The 26,233-nt window shown below is 40.9% G+C and overlaps 6 protein-coding genes across 15 annotated transcripts in view; 3 read left to right on the top strand and 3 right to left on the bottom strand.

Moving 5' to 3' along the window:
* Nucleotides 1-340: 340 nt before the first annotated feature.
* gpha2 (glycoprotein hormone subunit alpha 2) lies at nt 341-3,487 on the bottom strand. The gene is made up of 4 exons (XM_046380901.1): nt 3,419-3,487; nt 1,061-1,203; nt 713-897; nt 341-606 (listed from the first exon to the last, which is right to left on the bottom strand). Exons 2-4 carry the CDS (start codon nt 1,179-1,181, stop codon nt 502-504), a joined length of 411 nt encoding a protein of 136 aa, XP_046236857.1. The 5' UTR covers nt 1,182-1,203; nt 3,419-3,487; the 3' UTR covers nt 341-501.
* A 3,473-nt stretch (nt 3,488-6,960) lies between these two features.
* On the bottom strand, nt 6,961-15,447 carry LOC124054793 (membrane-anchored junction protein). 7 transcript variants are annotated; one of them, XM_046381168.1, is made up of 10 exons: nt 15,276-15,431; nt 14,924-15,046; nt 13,814-13,859; nt 13,607-13,658; nt 13,066-13,167; nt 12,535-12,563; nt 12,100-12,227; nt 9,799-9,877; nt 7,742-7,905; nt 6,961-7,245 (listed from the first exon to the last, which is right to left on the bottom strand). In XM_046381168.1, exons 2-10 carry the CDS (start codon nt 15,022-15,024, stop codon nt 7,206-7,208), a joined length of 741 nt encoding a protein of 246 aa, XP_046237124.1. In that variant the 5' UTR covers nt 15,025-15,046; nt 15,276-15,431; the 3' UTR covers nt 6,961-7,205. The 7 variants fall into 7 exon arrangements, with proteins under 7 accessions (XP_046237124.1, XP_046237122.1, XP_046237126.1 ...); XM_046381166.1 differs by having other exon boundaries at nt 9,799-9,874; nt 13,583-13,658; XM_046381170.1 differs by having other exon boundaries at nt 6,961-7,215; nt 13,583-13,658.
* Nucleotides 15,448-15,484: 37 nt separating this feature from the next.
* LOC124054792 (glyoxal reductase-like) lies at nt 15,485-17,937 on the top strand. Its single transcript, XM_046381163.1, has 6 exons — nt 15,485-15,621; nt 16,142-16,440; nt 16,688-16,833; nt 16,944-17,083; nt 17,196-17,354; nt 17,473-17,937. Exons 2-6 carry the CDS (start codon nt 16,196-16,198, stop codon nt 17,650-17,652), a joined length of 870 nt encoding a protein of 289 aa, XP_046237119.1. The 5' UTR covers nt 15,485-15,621; nt 16,142-16,195; the 3' UTR covers nt 17,653-17,937.
* LOC124054790 (glyoxal reductase-like) lies at nt 15,531-25,446 on the top strand. 3 transcript variants are annotated; one of them, XM_046381161.1, is made up of 6 exons: nt 15,531-15,621; nt 19,257-19,555; nt 19,816-19,961; nt 20,204-20,343; nt 20,459-20,617; nt 20,736-21,357. In XM_046381161.1, exons 2-6 carry the CDS (start codon nt 19,311-19,313, stop codon nt 20,913-20,915), a joined length of 870 nt encoding a protein of 289 aa, XP_046237117.1. In that variant the 5' UTR covers nt 15,531-15,621; nt 19,257-19,310; the 3' UTR covers nt 20,916-21,357. The 3 variants fall into 3 exon arrangements, with proteins under 3 accessions (XP_046237117.1, XP_046237118.1, XP_046237116.1); XM_046381162.1 differs by lacking the exons at nt 15,531-15,621; nt 20,736-21,357 and adding exons at nt 18,482-18,680; nt 25,349-25,446; XM_046381160.1 differs by lacking the exon at nt 15,531-15,621 and adding an exon at nt 18,483-18,680.
* Nucleotides 23,864-25,394, bottom strand: badb (BCL2 associated agonist of cell death b). Its single transcript, XM_046381172.1, has 3 exons — nt 25,247-25,394; nt 24,427-24,647; nt 23,864-24,191 (listed from the first exon to the last, which is right to left on the bottom strand). The coding sequence occupies exons 1-3, from the start codon at nt 25,392-25,394 to the stop codon at nt 24,054-24,056; spliced, it is 507 nt and encodes a 168-aa protein (XP_046237128.1). The 3' UTR covers nt 23,864-24,053.
* Nucleotides 25,353-26,233, top strand: part of slc8a4b (solute carrier family 8 member 4b) — a 95,821-nt gene continuing 94,940 nt past the window's right edge. For both annotated transcript variants that reach the window (XM_046381157.1, XM_046381159.1), the window contains exon 1: nt 25,353-25,446. The gene's annotated coding sequence lies outside the window, so the exon portion shown is untranslated. The remainder of the gene's footprint in view (nt 25,447-26,233) is intronic.

The raw sequence follows: 26,233 nt of genomic DNA on the forward strand, positions 1-26,233 counted from the left end.
GAAAGAGGTTCAGTTTGTTTGGAGTGTGAGTGTGAGTGGTTCATATAGCCTTTGACACAAATGTGTGTCGATCAAGTTTTGTCAAAAAACCTCCATTATATCACATTTTACATGCGTGCACACACACACATTCAAACAGCACGTTTTAAAAATTGTTGATTTTAAGGTACCAGTGGTACCTCTGATCCAAAGCGGGTTTTAATTTTGATTTTAGGAGTCACATGGTCTCCGTAGACCTGCAGACCTTTGCATCTTCTGATCATTTTCATTCCTTTCATTCTTTGAGAACAATGAAGGAAATCCTGGTTATGACAGTAATTTGGGTGAAGGCTGATTCATTTCCACTTAAATAAGTTTAAGTGGATTTTTATTTTCAACATTTAAAAGAAATCAAAAGAAAGAGAAAGGATAGTTCTGGTACATCACTGAAACTCTTGTACCGCTAACTGAACAGGAAGATAATGTGTTGGTACAACTGGTGTGCATGAATGTCTTGATGTGTCAGTAGCGAGACTTGCGACACATGTCGCAGAGACACGCCTTCGCCGTCAGGATCTCTATTTCGTCATGGTGACGACCTCTAGGGCAGTCAAGGCGAACTTTGACCTGAGGAAAAACCACCCAGAGGTCATTAACGACTAGCAAAAATGACATAAACTAAAAGCCAATCAAACCATTCCTCTCATTTACCAGTGGACCTCCCTCCTCTTACCTTAGCATCCTTGCTGATGGTGCAGCATCGTGAAGCGGAGGTGATGTTGTGGGTGAAGTTGGATGCCACCAGCACGGAGTACCTGGATGGGAAGGCGCTGGATTCGCAGTAGCCCACACAGGCGTAGACCAGGTGGGTGCCTTTGCATGTGCCACGACGGTCACTGCGGATGGTCACGTTGAAGGCTGAGAAGACCGGGGGATGAACAAGGATGAAGCAAGTCAAGTGTGTGGGATGCAGCACTTCAAGAAGTCAGAACATTGGTAAATCTATTAACATAAACTTGATACTGATAATTAAGGTTTTTTTCTCAGATAGAATGACTGTTGGCGCTGGTGTATTACTTACGGTGTAGGTGACACCCTGGAGTGAGGCTATCATGGCTCCAACCAATAGGAGAGAAGAGCAGCAGCAGTGACATCACTGGCAGGACCAGGAGGCAGAAATGTGAGGTCACACACAGCGACATCGGGATGGCAGCCTGGAGGGTCCTGACAGAACACCAAAGTAAGTGAGATGTTACTGTGAGACCAGAGGAAATATTTTTCTATTATATTACACAGCACAGAGCTGAAGCCATGTTGGTCAACGGGAGAAAGAAAAAAAGTTAAATTCTTTAGCACATGTGGGCCAGTGTTTTCCAGTCTGGGTGTCAGATGCAAAAGAGGGAGGTCTTGTGAGATACCATAAAGGTTGACCTCTTTAGACTTTCAAAAAATACTTTTTGGTTGAGCTGCTCACAGTTCATAGACACATGTAACCTTTGATGAAGTCATGTGGATGCTTTGCTCCGCTAAAACACATCACAAGTGGAAAAAGGTTTGGAACCAGTGATCTAGGCTACTTAAAAGACCTTAACTACGGTAATTTTAATTTTATGAGCTGAAGAAGCTAAAAATGTATAGCCTCAAACATGGAGTTTTCACTCAACCTGAGGTGAGCTCCTATTGCTTTCCCCTTGAATCACAGTGTTGCCCAGAGCCCCCTCCTTTATCCACCGAGGTGATTTCCCATCCCGCTTTCCCCGTCTGTCTGTGTGTCACTCAGCTGACTAACAGCTAATGTGGATAAAAACAATACTGTCTTTATCTTTTTCAATCTGCCTCATTTAACAGCAGCTTGCTGGCACACGCACATACACAAAGTTTAGCTTAAACTGACTCGTATGAACATATACGTAGCTGCCCACATGACAGCAGCCCCATAAGCTGCTACCTTACGTCAATAAAAGTTACCCTGAAATGGAGAATCAGTGAAGGATCCTGTATTTTTCACCTAAAGCACATAAGCACGAACACGTACATATGCTGTATGTGAGCAACGTGTACATGAGTATATGTGCTCACATGCATGATCTTGAGGGATGTCCGAGTATGCACGTGCTCATGACCCACTCTCTCTCTCTCTCTCTCTCACACACCCCCCAACACGTGTGTAAACAATAAAGTCATGTTTTCCTGGGAATTTGGCGATCCTGACCCTTGCCCTCTAAAATGGCAGCTCTTTCCAGCTCCGCTTCCCTCCTACAGGAGCGTTGGGAATTGCCGCCAAGGTGATGGTGGAACGCCATTAACGCTGCTGGTACGACCAAATTAACAGGTCAGGACTGTGTGTGTGAGAGTATGTGTACGAGCCTATTAACCCTGGGTCAGCTGGTGCGGCAGGGGAAATGCCCAACTTTTTCCTCTTATGAGGGGTTTCCATGCCCGAAGGTTTGGTTTGTCTTTTGAGACAAGTGGGCTGTGATACACTACACCCCACCCTGGGAAGTGACAGCGGGAGTGGTGGCGTTCAGCACCAGCAGTATAGCCTAATGAACGTGATGTGATGAACAGCTAAGATCCTGAAAGTGCCTGTAACAATGTTTCACGCACATGAAAACAAATCATGTTATCGGGGTTGCTTTTTTAAAATCATTTCAACAGCAGGTGCAAAATGAGCCCAAAGTGAACACACTGATCCCGGATCAGTTCTGCATCATAAGTTACTCATCCTATAAATTAAACTCAAACACTAAAAACTGTTAAATACATGCAGACATTTGACAAGTGAGAGGTGGAATTATTTCCCTGTCAAACATCCAGATTATCCGCTGCTCTCTTAAGTTTCACTTTTTTTCATTTTTACAACGTTTGGACAGACCATTTTATCTTATCTAAAAACTCTAGAACTGCTGTCATATATATTAGCAGTAGTTTATACACAAGTACCTGAACCCACTGCTAATTCCATTTAATATTGAACAATGTAGTAGCTTTTTAAAGTGCTCTGCGCTAATGGATGTGTGCAGCCTGAATGACAGGAAAAACACATTCTATATTCAGCACAGATTCAAAGGAGACAAATTTAGTCTTGTCTGATGCAGTGTAGCCTATTTACATTTTTTAAAACATAATAATTAAGATATTCTATCAATTTAGTAACAATAATACTTTCTGTTGTAAAAACGTGTATTGTCATAAAAGTAAGTCTAAACTTTAAACACCAGCAGCTAAAATATTAACATCAACACATTTTAAGTCTGCAGAATCACAAGGTAAATTTTCACTTTGACAGCAGCATTCTCCTCATATGCAAAAAATGCTGAACTGCAAGATGACAACCAGAATGTCGCAGAACAATCACAGGATTTAAAGGTCTATCCCACTAACATTTAGCCCAATGCACTAAATTTGACTCCTGGTGTAAAAAGGAGCTCAGTCTTACCTGAGGACGTAGAGCGCGGCTTGTCGAGTTCAGGGCAGGTGTGTCGGCTGACAGGTGTGTGAGTGGGTCTCATGCAGGGATATAAGTAACACAGGTAAGAGTGAAGGCACTTATAGCTGTGGACACACCCACAATTAGAGAGCTGAGAGTGTGTCAGTCTTTTTTTTTTGTCCCCCGCCCCCACCCCCACCCCCCCACAGGTTGTCTTTCTTCTTCACTATTTTTACCTGCACAAAAAAAACAACTTCAGAATTCTCTAAATAATCTTAAAATGGCTTTAAATTCCCTTCTCATACATCCTTCTCCTGGAGTGTGTTGCCATCTCTCTGTCCCCTCTGCTCACCCCCCCCCACTCGCTCTCTGTTTTAAACCTTTAGGGGGACCATGCTGCTGTGACACAGAGGAAAACTAGATAGGTTTTCCATCAGCGCACCACCACAATAGTAAGAACACACACAGCTTTAACCCACATGCACATGCACAGAGATCCACACGCAGGCTATACATAGAAAAAGCACACTCATGCATGCGTCCAATATTCTAGGCCGAAGCTGCCAGTTGATATGCACTATAAGCGAATTGCTAAATACGGTGAATGGGAGACCTCACACACACACACAGACAGTTTGCCTGGGTTTTTCATTTGCGGCTGCATGAGGAAGGACAGGGTCAGGTCAGAAGATATTGTGGGTTTGGGTCATCTGTGTGTGTGGGGCACATGATGGGTGATGGGTATACTGTGGGGAATGTCTGGCTTTGCTTCTCGTCTTCCTTGTCTTTAATGGAGGAAATCAGCTTAGCAACCGCCCTGTCCAAACTCCAGTTGGTAAAGACATTCTTTTAACAGACTCTAGGATTATTTGTTGGACATTTGCAGCGGTATCTGGACACTTGAGTGACATGTCACAAAGGTCACAAACTGCCAGATCAGACCACAGATGACTGTGTATAGCTCTTTAAGTATACACAAGAAATGGGGTTTTAGGGGGAAGGAACAAATGCTTTAACTCGCTGGAAGAGCAAGAATCAGAATCAGCTCTTCTGGGGTTACGTCGACATTTTTCAATGACTTTTTCCATGTCTTCCTAGAGAGTTTGGGCAGGGAATCAGCGTTGCTGTGGGTCCGTAAAGCCCCCTGATTTTAGGCCATAAAAATAAATGACTTGTCCTTAAAAAACTATCTTTGTCTCTGAAAGAGCTTGTTTCAACAAGTCAAGGAACTCGCTAAATGATAAAATGACAGTGCAAAAACAGTAGCTGGAGGTGAGCTAATGCCTGTGATTACAACTCATGTTTTCTTTTAACTTACTATAGACTTTGGATGGATCCAAGATGCAGCAGTCATTATTGATTTGTTCTATGTTTTCAGCTACAGCAGCAGCTCCGCATACCTGGTATACTTCAGAAATATGAACTGCAAATCCTGTTATGACCTTCGATCAACTGAAACAAAAGCTGAACCGTTAAGACAATCGCTGAAAGAACAGCACTGTAATTCATCCAGGAAACAATGAGACTTCATCAATGTCTTTAAGCTTAGTTCTCCACTGCAGAAGTCTCAGCATCTCCTTTCTACCTATGTTTACATTCTAAAACGTCACTTTCGTAGAACAAGTAAACGCTGCCAGTGCAATGAGATTATTTAAAACCGTTTCCAGTAAAAATCAAATTGATTTTTTCTAGACATTAGTTGGATTACTCTAACAATGTGGGCAGATTCTTCTCACTTATTTTGACTATGGACTATTACAGACTTATTGTCAACAAATCCCATCAAAATACTAAAGTAAGTCTAACATGTTGCTGACCCGTCACATGCAAGAACACTCGCGCACGCGCTTAAGTTAATACCTATGTTGTTCTGCCAGTAGATAACAGCAGAGACGATTCTACTTCAAACAGGTTGTAGAGCTCATTTAATTACTCATTCGGGTTAGGCTTTCGGCACAGCACACACACGCACACACACACACTCACTCTCACACATTCACACATCCATGCCTCCTAAGGAAAACACAATTATCATCTTATGGCCCCTCTACCCAAAACATTCCCAATCTAGTTATGTCAATGGAAAACGGAATGTGTGACATCATCATCACCCCCCCCCCCCCCCACACACACACACACACACACAAACACACAATACTATTAGCGTGTTGAGAGTTGACAGTAAGTTGCACTGACGGCTGCAGTGTGTTTCTTGTGATTCCATGCCAACCAGAGAGAAAGAGAGAATATAAATGTGAACAGTCTACAGCACTTCATCAGGAGAGAGTTAATCAACTTTGTTAAACTGGAGACTCGCTTGTCATTGACGCACACACACACACACACACAGAGACGCTCATTTCTCCAGGGTGACTCAGCGGGGTGACTGATGTTTGTATCGCTCAGTGGCCCCGTCGCTCTCGGCTGCCGGGGAAACCGTGGCGTCTTGAATAACTATAATATCATTAATGTGTCCGCTCCCACTTCTGCCCTGTTATTTTAATCTGTGTGTGTGTGTGTGTGTGTGTGAGAATGAAAGTATATGATGTGTGCATGCGTCTGTTATTGTACTATATATGTGTGTATCATTATGTCTGACAGGATATTGTGTGTGGTCAAAGTGTGTAAGTAGATGTGAGTGTAAGATTATTTTGGGCTCTAAGACAATATAAAGAGAGGATTAGGCAAAGTTTTCCTGTTTCTAAGATGATGTCTCAGTCCAGTTGACCCAGTTACCCCCTATATAAAAACACACAGATGCAAGCATGTACGTGCGCATGCAGACTTGTGCGCGCACACACACATCTCATAAGGTAGTTAAGAACTTACTTTTAAAATGTTTCTTTTTACATATTTATGACAGGTGCTAAACATCAGCTCTGCTTATGCAAAGGCAAACACACTCACACACACACACACACACACACACACACACACACACACACACACGTGCACATAAAGGACACATAGCTAATTTAGACTGACAGGAGGAAAGTGGAGTTTCCACAAGGTGATATTCACTGGGGCTCAAGGCGTGCACTTATGAGGACATGCACGCACACACACACAGACAGACCAACAGACACACACACAAACAGGAGAGTGGAAATACTAAGAAAGAGCTGGTATTGTCTACATTTACCTGAATAAAATGTTGGAATGTGCTCCTGAAGATAAAAAGCGGTTCCTGCTTAAAATCTACATTAAAAACACACGGAAATCTTGATTAATACAGAATATTTATACAACTAACGCTAAGACTTCAAAGCAGTGGAGTGTTAAAAAGGAATCTACCATTGTAATAGCATTTACAGGAAAGAAAAGCTGAATTACAATGACAAACTAGTTTGACAAGAGAAAAGTTCAGGTGACTGCATTACTCTGAAGCTTAGTGTAAATGGAGACAAAGGGGCCCATTTGAACCACAAACATACGTTAAGAAAAGAAATCAAGTGTAAATGGGATCACAGATCATGCAAGCAACATTGTATATGTATATATATATATATATATATATATATATATATATATATATATATATATATATCCAACATGCATGACTGAAGAGAACAAGAGGAAACATCTGAGCAAAACAGAAAAAATAACCCCCACAAACACTAATGCAGACACTAATGTAAAAATGAATAATATGAGATGAAGGAAAACAAAACCAAACAGATCAACATAACACTGTTCCTAAAAAAACAAAACAAAACCATTGTTTTCAGTGCAGAACTTCACTTCAGTATCTTCCACTACTGCAACCAGTAATTCTCCTATCTGACTGCCATGGCTCTCAGGTGTCTCTGAAGAAAAAGGAGAAGGGGAAGATGGAGCTGCAAAGACAGAGAGACAGATTTTTACAGTGTCTCCGTGTTAAAACAAACTGCACACACGATTAATGCAACTGCAGGCCCATCCCGTGAGTACATCATTATTACCATTAAAAAAAAACGACATTTGTACGACTGCGATTGTGCTCTTTCGGCGTGGCGATACTTTTGTCAGTCTTTTATGTGCCTAAGGACATCTGGTGTCTCAGCTTGTCTGAACAGATATTGTAACTTTTGTCTTTATAATAGCTGGATTTCCCCTTCTTTGACAACTTTTTTTCTTTCAGATGTACAGCACCAATTAGCCCGTTTCTCCTGTGGGTGTAAAAGTCAGTCAAATCTACAAATGAGTCATCGCCATCATCTCCGCAGGTATGTCTCTTGCTGACCTTCTGGTTAATTTTTCAGCTTTTACTTGTAATGGGATACTGTTCACTGTTGGTGTGGCTGCGCTGAACCTGACCTCAGGTTCAATTCTCCACTGTGTCATCGTACCAACCTGGCCAGTCGGGCTAAAATCCCTGGCTTCACGGGTGACTCGTGTGCGGAGTCTGAATCTTCTTCTCCCTCCTCAAGGCCTTCCTCCTTGTCCATGTTCTCTATTGTCCCAGGATTCCCCTCACCTGAAGTCTCACATCCTATGACCATGCTGACACCTGATTTCTTGGGTTGGTGAAAACAGAATGTTAAGTCTTTTCGCTTATTTTTTTTTTTTTTTAAATCCAGTAATACAGATTTCATTGTATTAACCATTCACTAATCCCACCCACTTAACAGTGATTGTTCCACATATTGAAGCAGTATGAATGGGGATTTGTGCCTTTAACAGGAGCAAAAATATAAGGAATGGATTAAGTAGTGTTCACAGCGCAATGTAAGCAGCTAATAATAGCATACCTGACTAACTAGTTTATTACCTATAGTAGTACTACCTACTGTCCGAGTAAAGACTTAGCATGTGGTTAGTTAACTACATTATTAAATGAGGTTATAGTGTACATTAGCAATAGCAAGGTATAGTTGCATGGCAACCAGTGTAGTACTGTGTCAGCGTACCAGGGTTTAGCGTAATTCTAGCAATTCTGTCACGATTTGCACTGGATTAGGGTAAGGTTATGTGAATGACTGCCAAACTCATCAGTTCACTCTTTCTCAAAGTCTTTCTCAAGTAAAAGAAAGGCTTTTCAAGTGACACACACAAAGATAAAATTTATCCAAGTAACTTTTGTTGTATTTCTTATCGCTGCAAATCCAAATGGTATTTTGTTTGAATGATATTACAGTTTTTCCTATACTTCTTAACTAGCTCTACCCTACAACACATGATCATTACCTCTGCTTTATTTCCATGTGTTCATCATGGGCTATATATATATATTAGGCCTAAACTGGTGCTGATGCTGGCTTTTTTATCTGAGATAAGTAAGTTTTACCTAATTATGCAGCACAATGTTATGTATGTTCCCATCAAATTAATATTTAAGATTCATTTCCAAGTTTCTCATTTTAATACAAGTTAGCCAAAAACATAAAAGTTTCAAACGAACTCGTGAAGCTGATGTTAGTTAGCTAGCTAGCTATTGAAATGACAGTTGTCATTTAGTTAGAAAAAAAAGTCTACGAGAAGCCTGCTTTTGTCCATTTCAGTCTGAAGCCGAAGACCTACTGTTGCTGTGAATTTTAAGGGGTAAATCTGCTGCTCTGACTGTAAACTGCACATGTCCCACAATGGAAACTTGACGGGCGTAGCAACAGCAACAATAATCGCCTCAGCGTCAAAGCGTCTTCATGAGCTTAAATTTGAATGGAATCCATTTTTAAGATTTTACATTTGAAAACCCAATATTTTTTCTTGGCCCTTTTATAATACATCTCTTAAGTTTGTGCAGTCAGAACATATGCTTAACAATCTTGTTCACTGTTCAAACTTAATCCTTTTAAACCTTGTAGACTTGTGTTGGCACTTCCACCTCAGAAAATAAATAACTCAGTGTGGTGACATAATTACTTTAAATCACTTTTTCCACTTGAAACAAATGTGAGGGGAAAAAGCAAAGCTAGAGAAAGAAATGACAGAAAAAAAGTCAGTGGACAAGTGTAAAAGAACACAGGATCAGCTGAGATGATGGGCCATACAGGAAAATGGAGTGGGGTGGAGGGTAATTTTGGGACTTTGTTGCTAATCAAGCTGAAGCACATCAGCAGAAACACACGCTCTCTCACACACACACACAATTACACAGAAACATGTCCACTCTCTGTCTGATGTAATGCTATTATTAACCTTAATCACACTTGTTATCCTACCTGTCTGCACTAATGTTAGCCTGGGGCTACATTAAAGACAGAAATGTTACAGGTGTGTGTGTGTGTGTGTGTGTGTGTGTTTATATATGTGTTGGAGAGGAAACGTGAGGGTGATTGAAATTTGAAGATGAATTGTTATTTGACTGAAATGACTTCGTCATTTCACATTTAAAAGAGTGACAAATCATTTAAGCAGTTAAATGTGATGAGTAAATGACTGAACTGAATGAATAGATGAAAAAAAATCACCTTGTCAGCGTGTCCTGGATCGTCCTTGACCTCTTCCTTGACCTCTTCCCCTGCGTGTGGATTGTCCACGTGCAGCCTGCTGAAAGTTGGACACAACCGAGTTTGTTCTTATATAAACAGAAAAGTAAAATTGGTTTTATTAATGACTGCCAAATAAAACTAAAAGCTCCTTTATATAAGTCAAATATGTGAGGAACAATCCGTTTCACTAAAGTTCTGTTTCTTATTTTTATTTTTTATATACAGGGTCAGCCAAAATAATGTATACACACATCAGGAAAAGAAAAACATGCATAAATATTTAATTTGTATAAGTACTTCTATACGTATAGATACCTCTTTCGAAGTTTGATCAAATAACAATAACACTGTGTACTGTTGTACGATGTGTACATGCATTATTTTTGGCTGACTCTGTGTATATATCAAGTGGTCATCATCAGAAAACCAGAATAACCTACATACCGTCCCATTTATTAATACACAGAGCGAGGCTGCCCTGCTGGAAATGAAAAAGATAACATAAGATAAATTAAGAGATTAGAGTCTATTGAAGAAAATAAACACAATGAAAATTAACTGTGCTTCTTAAATCTAAGACAGCATAAAACACAAGAGCTTACATGACTCGAGGCATAAAAACAGTTCATCCTTCCAACAGAGGAGCCCAAATGTTTAGGAGGCAAAGCTAAACAACTGCAATGCTTTAGCAAAGCGACCAAACCACATCCACCATGCCTGAGCTACAGCTGCAGAGGCCCATGAAAATTCATCAGCAAGCTACAGCTCTCAGAGCTTCATCTTCACATATGTAAAATTCATAGAGAGGCAGACCACCAGCATGAAGGCCTGAGAGCAGGAAAGCTCAGCACAACTCAAAAAATACTCCACAGAGAAAGAGCCATGGGCACTAAGGCTGCAGACAAGAATATGCAGTTTCAGTTTCTCACTGCAGAAGAGGTCTGCCTCAAAGTGCAACAATACATCAGAAATATCTGTAATGTAATGTACATCCTGTTCAGTTTGTAGAGAACATAAACTGAGGCATAGTCAAGAACGACAGAAGAGGAAAAAGTCTTCGGAACGAATTTCCAAGCTGTCATTTTCTGTCCTTTCTATGTCCACGCTTGTTCTTTGAAACTCATTCTTTTCTGTTCACGTTTTTCCAGCAGGTTTAACACAAAAACAAACCATTTGTCTCTCCGGGGCATCGTGAAGACGCACACACACATCAGTGAATGCTATCAATGAGGAAGCCCCTGAGAGCACAAAGGACGCATACTGCTGACTGTGTGTGTGTGTGTCCCTACACACAAGGACATGTAGGTGTATTGGTCAATGTGGTGAATGTAATTCAATGAGAATTGCTCAGTGAAACTTGATTTCCTGTGAACTGGTAATGACTTGATGCTCTACTTGTTTGCAGGATGTTTACACAGTTTGTGCAACAGAGTGTGTGCTCTTCAAGCTTGTTCAAAAAAGGAGACAATTCTGTTTATGTAAGTTAAATACATAAACTAGGTAAAGGGCAAGCCCGTGTGTGTGTGTGTGAGTGAATGCGCATTTTAAATGATAATTTTCGCCCCAATGATCTGACTGTCAGTGTGATTGAGATGGCGCCCGTTTGCCTCTTGTCTGTTTCATAACTGCAAGAATCACTGGAGCGTGTGTGTGTGTGTGTGTGTGTGTGTGTGTGTGTGAGAGAGAGAGAGAGAAGCAGGGCAGTTGTCAGAGTGGATGTCTTAGTAATTTTATGAATAACATATTGATGTGTATGCAGTGTGCTTGTGTGCTTTATCTAATTGCTTCCATCATCTGCAGAGGCACATTACCCACATCACCACTCTTGTGACAATACACTTTTAAGAGGAGTAAAGAAAACAAGCCAGGACAGCTTTGCTAAACAGTTTGTCCATGAAGGCTTTTGTCAGTCTATATTACCGCACACTATAATCCATAATGAAGCCAATAATGCCTGCTGCATGTCTACTGTCACTAAAACTTACTTATCACAGGTTTATCACGATACAAAGACACTGTTTTTTAACTATAACGTCGCTCTTAACATAATCAGAACGTTCATTCCCACTGGAACCTATGCGACAGCGTTTATGTTAGCACAGTGTAGATTTTTATAGAGCAGATGTGAATTTGCGCTCTACAGTCCTTGCCTCATCAAGAGGAGTTAGCTTTTAATATAAATTTAGTCAGTGCATATATTAATACATTTAGTCATAGAAATGTGACTAAATATAGCAGGAGGTTATAAATTAGCTCTACAGTAGTGAAGCCAGAACTCACCTTACCACAGAAGCCTTGGTTTCAGTCTCCAAGTCCTTGAGTATGGCCTCCTCTAGTGGTGATTCTCTTTTATGGCGTTTTGACTGTGGCTCAGAGACAGAGGGGATTTGCTGTGCAACCTCGTTCTCCTACAACACACAGCAGAGACCTGTGTATGACAGATTGCATGAGGTGGATACTATATCATTTGTACACGACTGTGGGCGTACAATCCAAAGCAAGAGTCCTGCAACAAGTGAAGTTGATAATGTTCAGTTCTTATTGTTATTATACTGTAAGGTGTACACAACATGTATCTCCACAACCTACAATTATACAAATATTGGGTACACCTTATCATGCAATGCAAAGCAGTACAACAACTCGGAGTAAAGAAAAGATATATAGTACATCAGAATGCCTGTATTTTCCCTGAGTAACAGAACAACAACTCACTGGGATCAACTTCTCCTCTGCTTGCTTCCCTGAAACAAGACAAATACATATGAGACAGGCACCTGCCTGAATTGTACCTTGTGTGTGTTTGTGTACTCCACCAACATTCACAATGTCTGTTCTTTGTCACACAGCTGGTGCCTAATAACAAGACCCAGACTCAAGCTTCGCAGGCATGTAAAACGTTCAGCCAATCGGGATGATTCACATTGTTTTTATTTTTGTGACCCCCTTTCCTTCCTCGATTTGCAGTTCAGTTAGCTGAGCCACAGCTGACTTAACGGATCTCTTACATACCCACACATTATAACAGGTAGAGTCTATGTAGCCCACAATTTTCAGTCTATAATCCTAATTGCGACAGTATGTGCCACTATTGCCGTTGAGCTCCGTCTTTTTCTTCATGAGGTCAGTGAGTTCAATAATGAGTGTGCAGATTAAACGTGTCTTTGTGCTGATAACAACCTCTGCAATTACACAAAGTATTCAGTGAATACAACAATGCAATAAGCTGTGAGAGTTTTTCCTTACCATTTCTCTCCAGGTAGAGGATAAGAATAAATGGGTAGGCTCTTAAATTCCTGTTGCGATGTTTGCACATCACCTTAGATATTCCCTCCCATCGCTTCTTATCTAATGCTTACAGTTAACAAAATACAGTGAACTTCTAGCAAATAAGCATCGGCAGCTGTAGTCTTTGATTCATATTTTGTAGTGATTTAAAGATAATACATTTAGCTGCTACAGTACCATCCACTAAAGCATGAGAATCCATCATAGTGACCTCAACACTGAATGTTAGTACTGACCGTCATTCAGTCAGGTCCCATGCTACATGCTACATATGCAACCCAACTCTTATGGATGATGTGAAAGCAATGTTGCTACAAACTGGTGACAAGCTTGCACCTCTACATCACATGCCAGAAGTGTGATGGAGCGATATACAGTGTTGATATTGGGATGAATGGTGAGATAGTTAGACTGCTCACAGACAAATAAATACCCCAATGGATGCATAAACTAATGAAGTCACTATAGAGGATACAAGGGAAGACACTGAAATGGGTACTGGAGAAGGGTTGGAGAGTGTCCAGGTTGCTGAGAACAGTTCTGATAATTTCCTGAAAACAGAAAGAGAGAGAGAGAGCTGAAGAGCTGATAAAATATTATTAATGACAGGTCAGAGTCAGTCAGTGTATCGTGAAAACAGTCGAGCACTGGGAATGACAGTGAGTCAACAAAACAAATGTGAGAAGACAGCAGTATCCATAATTACCTCCAGTTCATGATCGAGGCAGGTTCCTCCCACAGTCTCGTCTCCTCTGATGAAATATATCAAACAAATTATAATATGTATCATAATATGTTCACAACAGTGTTGTATTAGAAGCTAAACTTTCTTAAATCGTTATAATGTTTTAAAATTCCGTGGAGCTGATGAAGGTGTTGTATGCGTCAGTGAACGCCTTTTGCCGATGCATTAAAAGGCTTTGATTGTTAAGAAGATAAAGTCCTGCGTAGCCTTGAGTCTCAGAAATATTAGGTGTAGTTAAAATCAAGAGTCTTCTTCGGTCAAAGGGATGACAGCTTCAAGGAATTCCAGGATCAGTTAGGACTCTTATTCTAAGATTTAGAATAAAGGCAGACATGTCTCGTGGGCCTTTAGATCATTTTGTTTCGCATATAAAACTAAATGTCAAGACAAGCTTACACACATCAGATCATGTAATGGTAGTAGGCAGTAGAGTTAAAAGAAGAGGAATGTTAAAGAAGAAGAAAAAAGATCAATGTTTCCTCTCTTGCCTGAAGCTCAGTCATCTCCCCAAACGCTTTTGAGACTGAAAACATTTTTGCAATGCTTTGAAAAACTGAATCTTGAGAAGAAAAAAGGGGAAAAGAAGAATGGAAGGAACCAATGAGTGGATGCAACATCAATCAGCTGTCGTCCATTCACTGGTATAAGTTTGGCTTACACATTTTGAGATTGAAAAGTGAAAAAGAAAACTAATAATGAGGAACAGATAAAAAGAATGCAAAGGGAAAATCACAGGTGTACTTGGTCTAATCCACATTCGAGTGTGCTTCAAGTTTGGTCTCAAAATATTTCCTCAAGTCACTTTTGGTCTTGTAAGTTTTTCACTTGAAATTGTGTCAGGTTTAGCCACAGGTTAAATACACAGCCAGTCATTTTTCAGCTACTTCACTTTACAGTGCTCTACTTCACCATCACTGTCTTCTCTTTGGTTTGGCTCCACTTACAGTCTCAGCCTTCAGTTAAAGAGCAACACTGTGCTGTTATGGGATTTGTCAGCTCATCACAGTTTGTGCTCTGACTGAAAAGGAAAAACAGATATTAAGTATAAATATGTGATGAAATGTGTCTTGCCTGTAGCTGCTGCCTCCTCTGATTTTGAACTTGTAGATGAAAGTACCAGCTTTGAAGAATCGAGTTTGAGGAAAAGGGACAGAGAAGGCCTGCAGTGGCATGGCTGAACTGTGGGGTGTGCAGCTGTGAAGTGGTATGGCCAATAAAATCAGAGAATAAGCAGATTAATAGATGAAGTGTTAGTTCAGAGGAGAACCACAGCCTGTCAACGTCACTGAAAAAGTTTCATTGGTTTAGCTAGCTAGCTAGGACACATTTCAGCTACAGTTGGTTATTATTCTATCTGCCTTTACTCTTGTAAAAACCATAAGACACACTTTGTTTTTCGTCTCACACGTACACACAACATTACCGTAATGTCTACACAAAACGGCGAGCATGAAATTATCTATAAGCGAAGTTGATCCTCCAGCAGGGAGTCAACGGTGAAAACAGTGACTATCGTAGACACATTTAACTCGTCTCCAGATTCCCGCGTTACGGTCTCTTGTCAGTCAGCGTCTAAAGCCGCAGCTGTCACGTGACTGTCAGCGGCGCACGTGTAGCAGCGAAGACGTGGTTGTCTTGGAAACATCGTGTACAAGGGTTAAAGTTCGAGATAAAGCTACGTTTAGCAGTTTAGTGTGTTTAAAGGTGCCAAGTCGTTGACTTTTTGAACACTTCAACGTCAAAGGGATTTCAGCCGGTAGACCCAAAAGGTCAGATAAAAATATTTATTATCTTTTATGGTTGCGTTTTCCATCTAGTTCGCTATTTTATAGCATTGAGTACTGTGTCATCATAGATGTCATTTCGTTGTTCTAACTCGTATGACATTACAACGTCAACACCAAAACAGTGTGTCTGAACACTTTGACCTTGGACCGTTTTAACACTTCATTATTGTAACAATGTTGTAACAGTAAATACGTATTGACTTTCCAACGGTGCAGTACTGCACATTTCAAAAATTTTTACACCCACATTGTGACTTAACATTGTTCTTAAACTGTTCCCACAATGTTTGTACTCAGTGCAGTTTGGTGTCTCAATGTCTTCACACTGCATCACTGTCTCACCACTGGTGCTTACTTGCTACCTAACAACATGACCTTTTGTAATAGGATTGCTACTCAGCTTTGTGCAGTACCAGTCCCAATACAACCACATTAATGTTTACTACTCATTAAAACCTCCCATTTAATATCTTGCTCAACTCTCTCTCCCCCTCTTAAACAGTGTTGGGTAGGTCAAATAGTCCAAACAGGGCACAAAGAAGAAGAATCAGATCAGATGTTGTCCTCCATGACTCCTTCTGTCCTCTTAAATACTGGGGTTAAGATGCCCCTCCTGGGTTTGGGGACCTACAAGTTGTTGGCTCCTGAAGAAGTGTACCAGGCAGTGGACGCAGCGCTGGCTGCAGGTTATTGGGCGTTTGACAGTGCAGCTGTCTACCGGAATGAAGCTGAGTTGGGTCGATCCCTGAAGGAGCTCCTGCCCAAACATGGCTTAACCAGAGAGGATGTATTCATAACCAGGTGAACTATGTAGACTCATATGTCTTCCAAAGGAGCACAGCATGTCAGTAACTAAGTGACCTTTGGGACATTATGGTTCATAAGACAGAATAGTCCTAGCAGTTTTTTGAGCATGCATGTCATCTTGAATAAATCATATTTTTTCTCCTCATCCACCATAAGGAGGTACTGCAGCTAAGTTAAGTTGACTCATATTATAACAGTGTACAGTTCTCAACAATCCTCCTCTCTGTCCTTCTCCCTATAGTAAACTGGCCCCTGAGGATCAGGGTGAGAGGGCCATGGAAGGAGCCCTTCACAGCCTGTCTCAGTTGGACTTGGGTTACATTGACCTCTACCTGATCCACTGGCCTGGCACACAGGGTCTGTTAGTGTCTGACCAACGCAACCCAGGTAAAGAAGTCAGTGTTTTCCTTCATGAATTAAAATATCACAAGAAACGTGTATTTATGGCATGCATGTACATTTATGTTTAACATAATGTCTTTCATATTTGAATCCAGGCAATCGAGCTCAGAGTTGGGCCTCACTGGAGGAGCTGCATGCTCAGGGGAAGCTGAGGGCTATAGGGGTGTCCAACTACACAGCAGCACACATGAGAGAACTGATGCAGAGCTGCAAAATCCCTCCTGCATTGCTACAGGTAAGATGCTCAAGAGCAAAAGGATGACAGACAGTATATAATATACTTAATAGTACACAAATCCAACAAAGTTTTTTGTAGAGTCAGTGTTAACAGTGTGTTTTTTTTTCAGGTAGAGTTTCACCCACAGCTGTGTCAGAGAGACCTGAGGAGTGTGTGTGAGGAGTATGGAGTGTGTTTTCAAGCCTATTCCTCCTTAGGGAAAGGAGTGCTGGTCACTGACCCAGTAGTCATGGAGGTGGCAAACAACTGTGGACGCACACCTGCACAGGTAAACGCACACACGAAACATCTTGATCGTTGTCTTTTTGGACCTGCCTTACCTGCTCAGAGTTAAACAAAACAAAAACATCTTCAGCACAAACACTTAGGTCTTTTGTTCCCTTCAGGTCCTGTTGCGCTGGGCTGTGCAGCAGTGCATCCCGGTGATTCCCAAGTCCTCAAATCCAGACAGAATAAAGGACAATGCCAGAATTTTTGACTTCACATTGAGTGACACAGACATGGACAGATTGTCAGCTTTGGACTGTGGACATAAGTACTGCAGGGATCCATCAGAAGTGGCTTGATGGAGCACTCGTGGAACAAACAATGTCTTCCCTTCCTCTTTAATGAATGCTGCTGTTATTCAGTTCTGATTGGCAGTGATGCAGGGGTGGGAAACCAGAAAAAGGGAAAAATCAGAGTTTAGACACAGACAGCTTATTAGAGCTTTTCCTGGTTGTTTGCATATTTTACATGACAGATGCACCGGACTAATGTATTGAGGATTTAGATAAATGTATATACTGGGATATCTGAGAATCCAAGTATTTTAGATATCACTGGCCAATAAATTGCCTTGTAAATTGTGACTCATACGTGATGAATGACTGAACACCTTTTCTAGCAGGACCTTTAGGTGTGTTGCCTACTGACCAAAAATATTTTTCTGTTTATGTGCCATCATTTAAAGACTAGTTCCATATTATTTGTTGCCTCATACTATTCTTTAATAGCTTTACAACGTAATATTATGGATTTTGTGTTCTCTTTCCCTTACTGAAAATACATTTAATAAAGTTAATAAAACATGAGGAGGAACTAGTCGACTAATGTGGAAGTGTCTGTTCGCCCTTAAAATTACCGTAATTTCTGTAGAGAATGGCGAGGATTAATTTAGGAAGTCGACCACCAGCAAGCTAACGTTACACTGAAGCAGGCAGTTAGTAGTTAAAACTGTGACCGTCGTCAAGCACCTCGAGATTCGCCGGACAGAGTGAATTTCCGCCTTCAGGTCGTTTAGCCTTCCTTGATTAGCTAGATTTTCTTCCAATCAGCGGCGGCAGAGCAGGTGTCGCTATGGTGACGGCTAAAACCGCCCAAACTGTCACATGACTGTCAGCTGACCTCATGCAGCAGCCATGAGTACGGTAGTTGTTAACTTTTCTCTGTTCAACAGTTAAGTTTCGGAAGGTTGTGCTTGCCTTTGTTAAAATCGCGCAGTTACTTCTCAGTGACACATTTCCTTTAGTATGTGAATACGCGACAGTATGTGTCCTATTTATGCACGTTAACTCGTCTACTTTAAAAGAATTCAGCTGAAGGAACCGGAAAGGTGAGGTGAAAATATGTATCATCTTAACTGTGGCATCTGTTCCCAGTCAGCTCCCTACACTGTCGTGTAATTGACGTACCTACTGCGTCACATTCCAGTTTTCTAACATTGCATCACTGCAGTAGTGTTGGCTCTCGTTCCATATGACGTTTAAATCTTCATAAACAGCATCATTACAACCATTCCACATGTCTTCGTGATGTTCCAGTGCTCTAAAGCTGCATCATCGTAGGTTCATTGTCACAGTGTTTCCATAACGAGGTCATACATTTAAAGTGCTGCAGTTTACCAGATACATTGTGACATTGCAACGTTTTGTATTTAAAGCTAACGACATTTCAACACTCTTTACACCATAACAATTGACGTATCATCATCATTACTAGCTACAATACCACATTGTGACCTTCCTCTGTGAGGAAGCTGGTGGAAAGGGATAATTTAAGAAAAAACAGCAGAAATCTCTAATAACAGGAGTGCAATAGCTTACCAGCCCCAATACAACCACATTAATATTTACTACTCATCAAAGCCTCCCATTTAGTTCTCACTCAACTCTCTCTCCCTCTTAAACAGTGTTGGGTAGGTCAAATAGTCCAAACAGGGCACAAAGAAGAAGAATCAGATCAGATGTCGTCCTCCGTGACTCCTTCTGTCCTCTTAAATACTGGGGTTAAGATGCCCCTCCTGGGTTTGGGGACCTACAAGTTGTTGGCTCCTGAAGAAGTGTACCAGGCAGTGGACGCAGCGCTGGCTGCAGGTTATCGGGCGTTTGACAGTGCAGCTGTCTACCGGAATGAAGCTGACTTGGGTCGATCCCTGAAGGAGCTCCTGCCCAAACATGGCTTAACCAGAGAGGATGTATTCATAACCAGGTGAACTATGTAGACTCATATGTCTTCCAAAGGAGCACAGCATGTCAGTAACTAAGTGACCTTTGGGACATTATGGTTCATAAGACAGAATATTTAGTCCTAGCAGTTTTTTTAAACATGCATGTCATCTTGACAACAGCTGGAACATAAACATATTCAGCACAGCACATGATATTTTTTTCACCATGTGATCAAGTTTGACTCACAAAGGAGCTTTGTACCATTCACCACAATCCTCCTCTCTGTCCTTCTCCCTGTAGTAAACTGGGCCCCAAGGATCAGGGTGAGAGGGCCATGGAAGGAGCCCTCCACAGCCTATCTCAGTTGGACTTGGGTTACATTGACCTCTACCTGATCCACTGGCCTGGCACACAGGGTCTGTTAGTGTCTGACCAACGCAACCCAGGTAAAGAAGTCAGTATTTCCCCTCATGAACCAAAACATCGCAAGAAACATAACCAAGTGTTTATGGCGTGTGTGTACATTTTTGTTAAGTATATGAAGTGCCTTTTTGCTTTGGCTAGGTGTTTTATAAACAAATACTCACTAATCAAGACATAAGATCCAAGCTGTCTTTTCACTTTTCTTCTCCAGTAGCAGTACTCGATTACCATGAATAATGAGGTCCTAATTCATATTTGAATCCAGGCAATCGAGCTCAGAGTTGGGCCTCACTGGAGGAGCTGCATGCTCAGGGGAAGCTGAGGGCTATAGGGGTGTCCAACTACACAGCAGCACACATGAGAGAACTGATGCAGAGCTGCAAAATCCCTCCTGCATTGCTACAGGTAAGATGCTCAAGAGCAAAAGGATGACAGACAGTATATAATATACTTAATAGTACACAAATCCAACAAAGTTTTTTTGTAGAGCCAGTGTTAACAGTGTGTTTTTTCTGTTCAGGTAGAGTTTCACCCACAGCTGTGTCAGAGAGACCTGAGGAGTGTGTGTGAGGAGTATGGAGTGTGTTTTCAAGCCTATTCCTCCTTAGGGAAAGGAGAGCTGGTCACTGACCCAGTAGTCATGGAGGTGGCAAACAACTGTGGACGCACACCTGCACAGGTAAACGCACACACGAAGCATCTTGATCATTGTCTTTTTGGACCTGCCTTACCTGCTCAGAGTTAAACAAAACAAAAACATCTTCAGCACAAACACTTAGGTCTTTTGTTCCCTTCAGGTCCTGTTGCGCTGGGCTGTGCAGCAGGGCATCCCGGTGCTTCCCAAGTCCTCAAATCCAGACAGAATAAAGGACAATGCCAGAATTTTTGACTTTACACTTAGTGACATAGACATGGACAGATTGTCAGCTTTGGACTGTGGACATAAGTACTGCTGGGATCCATCAGAAGTGGCTTGATGGAGCACTCGTGGAACAAACGCTGATGCCTCTTTAATGAGTGCTGCTGTGGCTCTGACTGGCAATAAGGTAGCGATGGGAAACCTCTACGAGAAAAAGTGGGAGATTAAATTGGAGATTAAACATAGAGCGCAGTAAATTAATTTTTTCTGGGTTGCCAGAGAATTGTATGAGAATAATGGATTAAGGGTTTGGAAGATATGAGAGTTCTAAGTAATATTTTGGAAAACGCTGGCCAATAAGTTGTCCTGCTGATTGGTACCCATACGCCATTGAAGACAGAACTTTTTTTTCAGTTGTGTCATTGTAAAAGCAGTTCCATACTCTTTGTTGCCCTGTACTCTTCTTAAAACATAGTCTTACAAAATGATCTTATGGCTTTTGTGTTGTAACCATCCCATTATAATTGTATACAAATTAAAATGCCCACTTTAAAACCGCTCTTAAAATTATTTATTCAGACAGCATATACCAGAAGTTTCACAGCTGTAGAGAAAATACATTTACAAAAGTCATTAAAAAAATTAAAAAGAATCCAACAAAAAAAAGGAAAGGAAATATAAGAATTCAATTTTCTCCACACACATCTTCTCCAGATTCAAGTAATATCAAGGATGGTCACAAAACTCCCAAGTGCCCAGGTGGGTTATTCTTCTGGGGTGTGTTCACTGCCACAAATGTTTCTAAGTCAAAACCATGACCTTATTTTTATTTTTTTTTTCTTGCAAAAATCTGTCAGCTATTATAATGTTTTCTTTCTCAGTTTTGTGACAGCAAGCACACCTCAACATTATTGTGCTTTTTTTTTTTCTTGAGCGTAATGTGTGACAGCAAGCTGTAAAGATTAAGGCGGTAATTGCGTAAACAGACAAGGCTGGCTATGCGGTGTCACATAACAGGTTACAGCGTGTTCAAGGCAGTTCAGAACAATGTTATACTTCTTTCTCGCTTAACTTTTTCAAGAGTAAAGCATTCATATGTGGGCCTAAGCTCTCAACGCTATGTACATATTCTCTGCCAGCTGATTCAACTCTACTGTTTGTGTCCTCTGATATCATAACACAGGGGAATCGCATTGTTTTTGATAAGCAAGTTACTGTAACAGCACGTATTAACTCTGTTGATTGCATTGAGAGCTTTGTACCAGATACCATTTCGCTTTAAAGGTCAACAAAATGTTTCAGTTCAGGTTACCAAAACACATGCTGAAACTGGATGAATTTTTTTCTTATTCAGATTGTCTCAAATTCTCTGATATAAAAAGTGTTCTTAGCTAAGTTTAGAAAAAGCTATGAAAAAAAAAAAGTGGAGCAAAATCTTTACTTTACAGACGGTGCAAATGCAACCCCTTAGCCTGCACACCCAAGCACAACTGAACCCTACAAGTCGAGAGGAACAGAGTAAGACACAAGTAGAACAAACCTATTACCAATTTCAATAATCACATATTGATGAACAAGTAACAAATAGCCTAATCATATTTACCAAGCAATGTAGAAGTGGTGAGCCAACTTTCTAATCATTAATATGAATGATAATAACTCCCATAAAGGTCATTTTGTGTGTTATATGTGCCAAGTTGTCTTAAAAAGTTTGAATATAATACATAAATCGCAATTTTATCAGCACTTCTATACCTAAGGCTTGATAGATTAACATCTCATTTTATTCACATCCCAATACAGATGAAAGCGAACAACTTTCATTTAAACACATCGTTTGATAAACCCACCAGGATTGGGGACTGATGTTACCAAACAAACTCTGCAAGTAGTTTGTAAAAAACGGCGTTTAAATCCCTTACACTTGTGTTTGAATGTGACTCTCTAAATCCATCTTCTTTATGCACTGAGCAAAAATGGAACCAAAGGCTCCTTGTACAGCAGTTAATTCATCCACATCTTTAAATATGCACATAACATTTATCACAACAGCCATGGATTGTACACTGCCTATTGCTAGGTTAACCAGACTTATTATATAGTATGGTAACCTTGTAAAACAGGACCTTGTAAAATAAAATTCTGGCTAAAACCACATAGCTCTACCCCTGCCATTTGATAAAGTATTAACAAAATATTTACACATAAAAATTCCAAAGTCTGTATTTTTTTGCTCATCCGAGGCTTTAAAAAGATAGATTCCTATTGGTTTGTGCTTTCATATGAACGTTTGTCATTATCTTCAGATATAATCTAACCCTGAAGTATTACAAAAGATATTTCTGCATCATCAGAGATTGTCCTTGTACAAGATTGTTCTTTTGATAAATTTGAGATAAAAAGCAGCTAATGATAGTCGAGTACAGTTGTTTAAGTTGCGGTACTGGCTTGCAGGTAGCAGAACAGGAAGCTGGATAAAGGCCCCAGTTGAATACTTTTTTTAAAAAATCCTTCCTTTTCACCCACTTTCCTGTGTTACCTGTGGACTATTTTGGCACACAACTACAGTGATCTCCATTCACTTGTGTTTGTCAAGCACAAACATTTGGAGCTAAAAAAGCATGAGTAACACAGTGGTGTTTGTGACTTCCACAAGAAAACAAGGAAGGAAGTTCTAAGAGCATTCAAGGTGACCTCAAGTGTTTTGATTTCAGTACACTTATCTCTCCATCTACAGCATTTTGCATAGTGTTGATGGGAGAGGCAAGTGTAATGCTAAGCATCCCTCAGAGTGAGTGGTCACCTTTCAAATCCACGTATATGCTGGTCTTTCTTTGTGTTTTGAACACATAATCTCTCCTCTCTTGGCCTGTCAATTTATCCGTTCTATGGCGTTCAGATAGGCAACAGTCTATGCTCGTGCCTGACTGACTTTTACCCTCTCACAGTGGGCTGCCCAAGAATATTATTCACATCACAACCAACACAAATACAAGTAATTATTCAAATGTAGTTACCAGTGACGTATAAAAATGGCATGACTTGGATGGGACACTCAGCCATGCCTTGTTTGGATTGTTTTTTCTCTCTTTTTTTTTTTTTTTGATCAAACCAACCTTTACTCCATCCCTTCTGAGAGCAGGTCTTGTTGTTTTCATCACAATTGTTCTCTTGGCTTCCCCAGTGCTTTCTTCACATCCCCGTCGACTCCTCCATTCTGATAACCCTGTAGCACTCCTACTTCTTCTCACAGTGCCTACTCAGTGCGGTGCGTGTGGTTCTCATGAAGGTTGTTCTCTCCCTCCGTCTCCTGGTGACTAAAGAGGTAGCTCCACCAGCTTCTAGAGTGGTGCATCTGTTTGGCCGTTCCAGCATTCTTCGCCTTCTTCATTTCCTGCACGAAATAGAGACAGAGTGTAAATTAAAACTAAGCTAATTGGTCATACAAGCAAAAGGCTCAATTTCTTCCTGATTCCCCTGTTGGATTAAGTCACAATCAGATCCTTTTCCTTTACCAAAACAAACACCAAAACACTTTTTAATTATTCTAAGTGTAGTATTATAGTCAAATCTATCTCTTTTTAAATCCCTTTTAAACCAATCTCACATCTGTGACCCCTCATTCTCACCCCTTTATCGAGCAAGCTGTCAAACTCGTCACTCATCCTTCGGAGCTGCCGGCCATATTTCTTGGCTGCCCACAATGCGGGGGGAGCTGATCTAGACCGGCCCCTGAATGGAGCTCCATCAGTAGGCGTACCAGCCTCATCTTCCCCCCTAACTTGAAGGTCCTCGTCTCTGGAGACAGTGGAGGCCTGGGACTCTGAGTTGAGTCTGATTCGACCGGTCCCTGCAACGAAGAGACAAAGGTAGAAGGGGTTTGTAATGCTTCACAGGAGCAGGATTTGATCAACATAGGACACAGGCAAGGGGAACAATATAGCAATAAAATAGGAATAGGGGAATGTTAATCAATGGTTAATAATTGTTAATCACTCCAGCACTGTGTTCAAAAATGTCAAACTATATGTTTAAAATGCAAATAATGCCTCTTTCTACTGCTTTGAATAGAGCTCGAGCTATTCTAGATGCAAAATGGATTAGAGATTACATTTGAACTAACAACGCAGTCCAATGTGCCAAAGTACATCACAGTAAAAGCTGTGTGAGAAAGAAACAGCTTTGGTTTCTGCAAAATGAGGCCTAAGAGACAAAGAAATGGCAGGACAAAAAGGGGAGAAAACAAACAGTTGGAAAGGTCGATGATGAGCGGTTTGATGCACATTAAATGCTCCCACTACCCCTTTTATGCATGGATATGTTAAGGATGCTCAAACATACTTTGGCAGGTTTAGAAATCCAAAATATAAGCATACTCAGGCATCTTCTGTGGCAAAACTGCTGGTCAGTGTAACACCCCTTTTCCCACAATTCTTTGAGGTTTCCCACCTGCCATTCTGAGCTCAGGTAGGGTGAGGGCGTGGCGTTGAAGAACCTGCTGCTCGTGCCCCATTGATGATTGACTGTTTTCTCCTTCCTCTACCTCCTCAGAGGGTTCTGACTCGCTGTCGCTGGAAATAGTAAAGTTTGCTGCCATTGCTGCATCTGGAGAAGTGAGATTCAGGGAAAAATGAAAACCAGGGATACAGGTAAAATCTCACATCACTCTGCATTGCATACAAGGAAATGTTCATAAGTAGATGCACATGCTGTTCACAAATCAATATTCATGACTTTTAATGCTTCAGAGGACACAGGTGGTTCATATTATTATTGCCCTGCACTTGACCTGTTTGAGAAAAGCAAGAAACAGACAGAAGGCATGCTGTATAAACAAATGAAATGACCAAAACAATGTTGTTCCTCTATATCTGTTCATATACATTTGAAGAGTGCAAAAAAAAGTGTCAATAAAGCAGTTGTGCTGCCTTTTTACGAGCAAGCACCACTTTAGCTAATTATTCAAGAATCATAAAATGGCATCATCCATTGTATCGGTGATGCTGGCCCTATCTAACACACCCAGGCTATCTACTTAGCTTTGCTGTCCCTGATATTAGCCAGTTCAAAGGTATTCACGGTGTAACAACCCGCGAGATAGCCACTTTGTTTTGCAAACATGGACCCATATGTGATATCAATAAGGACTTCATTTTATCCAGCAATTAAACCAGGCAATACACCTTCTTCTCCGCTCTCAACATACTCAGTCGCTTGTTTTGTTGTTGTTGACTGAAGAGGACAAAAGAAACTTCCTAAAGGGCGGAAGCAGCTGAGATGCTACATAGGATAACGGAGTACATTTGAAAAAAATGATTATGAAGAGGTTTCCTTACCCGAAATCTTTATAGAGTGAACCCGGAAACTGCGAGTCTGTCTTTAGTTGGCCTCATGCGGCCGCAGCTGTTGTTTTTGTAATCGGTGTCTTGGATTTTT

The sequence above is a fragment of the Scatophagus argus genome, chromosome 23 (assembly GCF_020382885.2).
Source record: "Scatophagus argus isolate fScaArg1 chromosome 23, fScaArg1.pri, whole genome shotgun sequence".
In the NCBI taxonomy this organism is placed as follows: domain Eukaryota; kingdom Metazoa; phylum Chordata; class Actinopteri; family Scatophagidae; genus Scatophagus; species Scatophagus argus.